Source organism: Alligator sinensis, unplaced genomic scaffold (genome assembly GCF_000455745.1).
Source record: "Alligator sinensis unplaced genomic scaffold, ASM45574v1 scaffold1110_1, whole genome shotgun sequence".
Lineage (NCBI taxonomy): Eukaryota > Metazoa > Chordata > Crocodylia > Alligatoridae > Alligator > Alligator sinensis.
The window spans coordinates 4,657-12,649 of NW_005842871.1; the positions used below are offsets into that span (position 1 = coordinate 4,657).

The 7,993-nt window shown below is 40.6% G+C and overlaps 1 protein-coding gene across 1 annotated transcript in view; it reads left to right on the forward strand.

Annotated features, from left to right (window-relative positions):
* Positions 1-4,375: 4,375 nt before the first annotated feature.
* The window catches only part of LOC102373515 (golgin subfamily A member 4), a 33,618-nt gene continuing 30,000 nt past the window's right edge, over positions 4,376-7,993 (forward strand). Inside the window, 2 exon segments of the mRNA XM_025191896.1 lie at positions 4,376-4,380; positions 4,496-4,718. Coding sequence (XP_025047681.1) covers positions 4,376-4,380; positions 4,496-4,718 — 228 coding nt within the window.

Sequence of the window (7,993 nt, forward strand, 5' to 3'; positions counted from 1 at the left end):
GTGTTTTAAGTGCAGTTAACATGCCGTAAGTGTAATGTTCGAAAAGCCCCTGAGTTTTATTCTGTGCAAGGCTTAGAAGAAACTTGTGTCCAGACAGTCACCGTTAGTAGGTGATCTCAGGTTCTGTTGAACATTGATAGAAATATAAAAAACACTTTAAAAGGTTCTTTAAAAAAAATCGAAGGATTTGTTTACTACTCAGTTACTTCTGTTTCTTCATCAACATCTTTTTTTTCTTCTTTTTAAGATTATCTCAAGCAAACAACATATGAAGTGCAGGCATTTTTAGAAGCTGTCCAGTTCTTCCGTCAGGAAAAAGGCAGCAGCGGCAGTGGTCTGGCTACTTGGAGCCCAGCTGGCAGCCAGAGCATGGCTCTAACCAGCCAGGCTCTGGTTTCTGGCAGCACAGACTGCTACCGTGTGCGCCATACTGCTTTTTTTTTTTTAGTGGTGGGGCTTTTGAATGAGGTTCGGCAGGCAGATGAAGACTGAGTTATATTGATACTTAATGAAATTTTGTTGAGAAATTGGTTGTTGCTATTTACATTTGTTAAAGTACCAAAAATATATTGGCTGTACTTACTCAAGCACTTACTCATATTGTGGCTGTCTTAGGACAACTTTATCACTAAAGGAAGTGATAATGATTTCTGGTTGATGATTAGCCTGAATGAACTTACTCAGAGTAATTACTCAAAAGGGTACACTTTAATTAGTCAGTTTAAACTGGACATCAAATTATTCACACTGTGATGGAATGAAATGGAATGTTAAACAGGGGCTGCACCCTTTGGGGTGCAGAGATAGCTTCATTTCTATTACTGCTGTTTAAGTAAACCAGCTCTAAGCAAACCAAAACACCAGTGTTTTTCTGAGCAGTCTATCTCTCAATAATAGCCAGATAGATTAAACAGAAAGCATTTAATCTGTTACAATAAAGACACATAACTAGAAATTGAATTGAGATATGGTGATGCATACAGGAACCTTATCTTCAGCATGCCAAGTGTTTGCAAGTTTAGCTAACATTTGTGGGAGAAATGGGTTTCTGATCACCTCTGATAATTAGACCAAAAGGATGCTAAGAAAATATTTTTAGTGTTCCGAGCAGCAGATGTGCACCCCTAAGTTTAAAGTGCCGTGCCCAAGGATGCAGCCTGGTAATTCCTGGTGTTAATGACTCTCCAATAGCTAATAGCTCATGTACTACTTTGATTAATTTAGGGTTAAATTTAGGACTCTTTCTTTAGAGTCCTCAGAGGAATTCAGACTATAAATGGTGGAAGTTTATTTGTATCGCACCTGTCTGCTGCTTTGAATGAGCTCTGCTATGCCTATATAAGTTATACGTATTACAAAAGATATACGGGCAGCCATGTTGCTTCCCTAAGTGCCTCTTTCTCTTAGAAAGGAGCTTTGTAGCAGATAACATGCTAATTAACTACATTTAGGTAAAATTTATAAAAGGAATGTATCATTAGAAAGTCTTCCCATTTGTAGTAGTTATTAAAATGTAGGATTGTCCAATGGCTGAAAAATTTACAAAAATAGCATCTTGAGCAAATTTTCTGGAATGCCCTGTGTAGGTACACTTATTCCAAAACAAAATAGACATTTTCTGATTTAATTTAAAGTTAAATTAATTTAAATTTACAGTGAAAGTGGCTTCAAAAAAGAGATACTGTACCTTGGATTTATTATTCAGTGGATGGAAAACAGTAGGAAATTTCCATCTCATTAAGAGCAAGAGTCTAGGCTAGAACCCAAAGCTTGTTCTGTTCCAAAACATTATCTGTCTCCACTGAGTCTCTTAACTTGTCCACTTCCTCTTGGCCCCACATATTGGCCCCTCTTACCTGCCCAGAGGGCCTGCTTCAAGAGAAGGGCTGAGGAGGAGCTGGGTAATGCCTAATCTGCGGCTCGATGATAAATCACTGTGTTGGAAAGATGTACATTTTAGGCATCCTCTCCTGCTTCCTGGGTGAATGTCGTAGGCTATTGGGCTAAAATACAGGAGGGGCATGCTTCTCTGGACTTTTACCAGGCCAGAATTTCAAAACTTACCCTTAGGCATGTGTGTATGGAGTTGCATGCTTGCCTGTCCAGAGCGTAGCCAACTGTGTATGCTCAGTAGCTACACATAAGATAGGATCATAAACTGTGTGTAAGTGCCAAAAATGGTAGTTATACAGCTGGGTAAGTCATTTGGGCTTGTACAGTGAAATGGAAGTCTACCCTAAATGTCATTGTCCCTCCTCTATGGGACAGTACCAAGAAGGTGAATGAGGAGAAATATATCTATGCCGTCAAAAAAGAACCAGAGCTGTAGTGTGAAAATTCAAGCAGACTCCCCAGAAAAAATGTACATTTTTGCACATGTGAAGGCAACAGTTGGCCAGGTGAACATCTTTTCTCCAAAAGAGGGACAAGGTCATGTAAAACCATGGTCATTTCCAGCTGTTGCTGGGCCCTAGAAGGTACGTATGGGACACAAGCAAGAAACTGGCTTGTAATGTGCAGTAGCCACTTCAGGGGCATCAGGAGAAAGAACTGAAGAAGGTAAAGTGACTGAAATGGTCTAGTGTTCCTTTACCTGTTGAAACAATTAGTGTAATATTGTAACTTGGATTCGACTACTTATGGCTTGAAAATACCAACAAATGATATCCATGCCTACATGCCTGGATAAGGACATAGCACTGATGCTGTACCAGGCTTCCCTAATATGCACCAGGCACTGAAGTTAGTGGTTATGCGTGTACCGCTACTGGCAGCAGTCAGTTTAGCATGCAGAAGGGGAAGCCACTCTGATACTATCAGGAAGTTCAGGGGAGTGAAACACACAGTGCCCTTTCTGCTAGTGGACAATAGCTCCTGATACCATAAGGGCTTTTCATCTGTTGTGTTTGCAGCTGTTGATAGTGCCATTTTCCCCCTCACCATCCTGGTGCACGTAATACATGCAGCAGGCCAGTAACTTACTCATTGCTTTCCTTGCTTTGCCACGGTACTTTGTAGGATTAGGTTACCCAATTTACAGCTGCCTTTGGGTTCCTGTGCAGAAATTTTGGGGACATTACTGCAGCTCCTTCCAGCTTGGCCACAACTCGTGTGTCTCAGACTACTCTTTCTGATAACACCCCTTGCCTACGCTCCTCATTTTGACAGTTTAAAAGTCTGTACAGTACAGCCTTCAAAGGGCCTAACTCTCTGGTGCCCTGCAGTTGGAGTAAAACTCCTGTGCAAAGTTAGTGTAAAACTTCATTGAATAAGGATTAGTAGAGTCTTGCTCACATTGTACATAGACTTCATAAAGAAAAACAAGCCATTTTCCTTCCACATTCTTTATGACATAACAGTACTGTTTTGCCCTGTACTCTGACTGGTTTCATTGCCTTTTTTTTTCCTCCTTGTGACCAGCATATGAAAGATGAAATGGTTAGAACTTTACTTATGCTTATTACCTTATACATGTCTCATGAATAATACAGATGATATTGTTTTAGGGCTTTTTACTTCCCATCCACTTTCCATTTTTTACTGGGCTCAGAGACCTCAGAAGAGAGGGAATAACTAACTTTAAGTTAGGAAATGAGAACTCGACATTCCAGAAAAGAGCAGCAGAAGTGGCTCGTTGTCAAATCAACATTGTCCAAGTACCAGCGCTCTGGCTTGTCTTTTCGTCCCTTCTGGTTGGGAATGAGCACAGCTGTTAAAAATGAAAACATATGAGTCAGAATCCCAACACTGCAGTAATTACAATTCTTACTGTAGCTGGCCAAATGCACTCAAAGTAGAGAAGCTCCACAGTCTGGCCCCCTTGTGGTCAAAGTGATGAATTTTGATATTTATATGCAGAAAACCTTTCAGGCCTGACACCTACTTAATTTTTTTTAGCCAGGAAAGTATTAATTTTACCCTACTCTTCTCTGTAGGGTGACTCCTAATGTAATTCTTCTGTTGGGAATAAATAGGTTATACAGCGCTACCCTAGTTTTTATTGTCTGTTTTGTAAGCTGTTATAAAAATGTTATTAATCAGAGATGTGGAAATGGATGGAGAGCTAGAATCCCGCTGGGGTTACAGAAAGTTCATATAGATTTAGCTGAGATTAGAACAGGTGGCTGGGAATCTGGAAATATGGCATCTGTTCCCATTTCTGATACTGATTTTGATACTGATACCATATGAGTCCTTTAGCCTCTCTACTTCTATTATCTCTGTGAAACAGTCAAAAAATAACAGAACACACACTACTTAAAACTATCTGGAGGTACTCCTCCCATGAAAAGTCCTAACTTTGCTGTGGTAGGAGTGCACTTAGCACGTTTTACTGTTTGAACATGCAGATGCATGTGTTTTAAGTGCAGTTAACATGCCGTAAGTGTAATGTTCGAAAAGCCCCTGAGTTTTATTCTGTGCAAGGCTTAGAAGAAACTTGTGTCCAGACAGTCACCGTTAGTAGGTGATCTCAGGTTCTGTTGAACATTGATAGAAATATAAAAAACACTTTAAAAGGTTCTTTAAAAAAAATCGAAGGATTTGTTTACTACTCAGTTACTTCTGTTTCTTCATCAACATCTTTTTTTTCTTCTTTTTAAGATTATCTCAAGCAAACAACATATGAAGTGCAGGCATTTTTAGAAGCTGTCCAGTTCTTCCGTCAGGAAAAAGGCCACTATGGAGATTGGGAAATGATAACTGGCAGTGAAATTCAGGTAAAATAGAATTACCCTTTGCTTATTTGTGGGTGCTTTTGAGAATAGTAGAGATGCTGAAGTCTAGAATTTGTTTGGAGTAAATAAAAAATGCTAATTATCCAAGATATTTTTATCTGTTAACAGACATTGAGTAAGTGCACAGATTTTTTTAAAATAAACTGTGTTGTAAATTTTCATTACCATTGGATGGGGTATTTGCTTTCAATGAAGAGTAGCTTGCAATGTTGTTGCACAGTCAAACCCTGTTGTACTAAATGCTCATTCACAAGCATGGTCCCACTCCTACAAAAGCACATGCAAATGTTGTAACTTAATACATTGTGCACATACACACTAAAATCAATAGGACTACACTCTGTGCCTAGAGTTAACCACTTAAGTAAATCATTGTAGGATCTGGGACATAGTTGGGTGCATCTACACGTACTATCAAGATGACGTGATACTCTGGTTCAGTTTGTGTCAGAGTTAGCAGATCCTGGGCACAGTGTCTATACATGCACCCAGGACTGCAGTGCTTTGACCCAGGGTGGAACAGCCCTGGGCTGGCAGGGGATCTGTGGGGTGAGCCCTGGGCTCTGGTTGTTGGCATCAGGTGATGGAGGGGCTGGCTGGGGCACGGGGGTGCTAAAGTGTAGGACTAAGCAGTCAGTCCCTCTCATTTAGCACCCTCGTGCCCCAGCTAGCCCTTTTCACCATCTACATGTGCGTTTTGATGGAGTTAAGTACAGCATTTTGGCATAAGACAGTACTGTTGAAAATGTGTAGATGGTGATGCTTTAATGCTGAGCTAATTAGTCAACTTTGAGTAAAGCGCATGTGTAGATGCACCCGCTATTTACTACTGTGAGTAGATTCACCATTCCAGTGGGACTAAAAACAGTAAGCACTGCACTCGGTGACAGATATTTGCAGTGTTGTTCTCTAAAATGTTTTTGTACCTTTCCATCTTTATTTTTGAGGTTAAATACCTTTTTCTTTTCCTCGTTGACACTGACTACATTCATAAATGCGCTAGTTTCCAATTGCTTTTGGTTTAGTTTCTCCAGTTCTCTGTGGCAGTTCATGCTTTCCAACAGTTTGTTTACAGCATTGAAATGTTTAAAATGTCCTATTTGGGTTTCCTGAAGCTATATATTTTGTGGTTAATTAAAAATTGCCTAGAGGAGATACCCACTGAAGGGTGTTCAGCCTCTGGTTTGTTGGAAATAATTGAATTGCACTTTTTTCTTGAATTGTTAGAGATTGGGAGTTTTCAGCAAGGGCAATAGAACTTTACCAGCAGAGGAACCTGCTTGTAAGCTGGCAGCAGCTTCTCTAGCTGGACCATGTGGAGGTGTTTGAAAAATTATTTTAATCTAAAATGTAAGAAATAGCAGTGAAGTACTTTAGCAGCCACTTACACTACTGTAATCATAAGAAACCATTTGCTGTGAACTCTGTACACATTTTATTTAAGGATGAGGATAAAGGTAAAATATTCCACATTTATTTAACTAAAGTCTGTGGATCAATAAAGGATACTGGTGTGTGTGGGGGGGAGGAGGGAATCATGAGTGTCTACATGATGATATAAGTTACAAACTCTGCCCCCCCCCCCACATTTAATTTAAACCACTTGTTTGCTTTATGATTCTTTCCCATCATCTCCCTTTTGGAGAATCTCTATAACATGTTTTCACCTCCTTCATAAAGGACTCATTTAATTTTGGATGGGTGAACTAATAGGTGCTGAAGTAATTGAGGCAAACTTCTGAAATAGCATGGTATATCAGCAACTTCTCTGGAGAAAACCAGTGTACCACCCTATTTCACTATGTAGGAAAAAGATAATCACATTTAGGTTCTAAATGCATATCTGTGCACCTAAATAAATAGCTTCAAACACTACTGTAAGCGAAAATGTGTATATCAACATTGCTGGCATTATTTCTAATGTATTTTAATGTAAGTGGGTACATCTATATGTGCATTACCACTGTGAGTCTGGTGGAGCATGCTAGTGTGATCCAGCAGCCTCCGCATTGCATGTATTCAGTGTCCCCACATTTGAAAATGGCAGCCAGGGTACTTTAACCAAAGGTCATCAAATGAGCTAATTAAAGCCCCCCCCCCTCCCATCTTCACGTGTATAAATACCCAATGTGCCTTTTCTAAAGCACACTAAATTTAGTATCTTCAGGCACCTATACGCATGCTGGACATCTGCTGTGACACGTGTTCATTAGCATGCTTCGATGCAGACTGGATTGATCGAGTGTGCTGGAGCATGTTAATTAACGTGCTCCAGCAGCCTCCATGTCAAATCTATTTGGTGTCTCTGCACTTCATAATGGCAGCAGGGGCACTTTAACTAAAACTGATCGAATGAGCTTTAGTCAAGTGGTCCCGCTGCCATTTTGAAGTGCATGATGCTGAATACATGCGACACAGCAAGTGTTTTTAATTAGAGTGGCTTTCAAAGCTGCTCTAATTAAACCACCCCCCACTCCATCCCTGAGCATCCCTGAGCTTTCCAATGTGAGGTAGTAAATTAATGTGCATTAGGCTGCAGTAATGTGCAGTAGTGCATTTGCACACTTTTTCAGTGATGCTTAATGTGCCAGAAGACATTTTACTGTGCATTAGCGTAATATCATAGTTTTTTACATGATTCTTTAATGCCTAGTAAAATAGTCTTCTGCACATTAAAGAACATATGTAGACGCATCCAGTGTGAACAGAATTTAGCTCTTAGAGATGTATGCTTTTTTTTCTCAAAGCATTGAGCACTCAGAGGCAGCTGTTAACCTTAGTACCAACTGTTGGTGTTCATCATTCTTTAAAACCTGGCCACTTTTAAGAAAAATGGAGGGGATTCATAGATGTTAGGGTCGGAAGGGACCTCAATAGATCATCGAGTCTGACCCCCTGCATAGGCAGGAAAGAGCGCTGGGTCTAGATGACCCCAGCTAGATGCATATCCAACCTCCTCTTGAAGACCCCCAGGGTAGGGGAGAGGACCACCTCCCTTGGGAGCCCATTCCAGACCTTGGCCACTCGAACTGTGAAGAAGTTCTTCCTAATGTCCAGTCTAAATCTGCTCTCTGCTAGCTTGTGGCCATTATTTCTTGTAACCCCCGGGGGCGCCTTGGTGAATAAAACCTCACCAATTCCCTTCTGTGCGCCCGCAATTAACTTATAGGCAGCCACAAGGTCGCCTCTCAACTTTCTCTTGCGGAGGCTGAAAAGGTTCAGGTTCTCTAGTCTCTCCTCGTAGGGCTTGGTCTGCA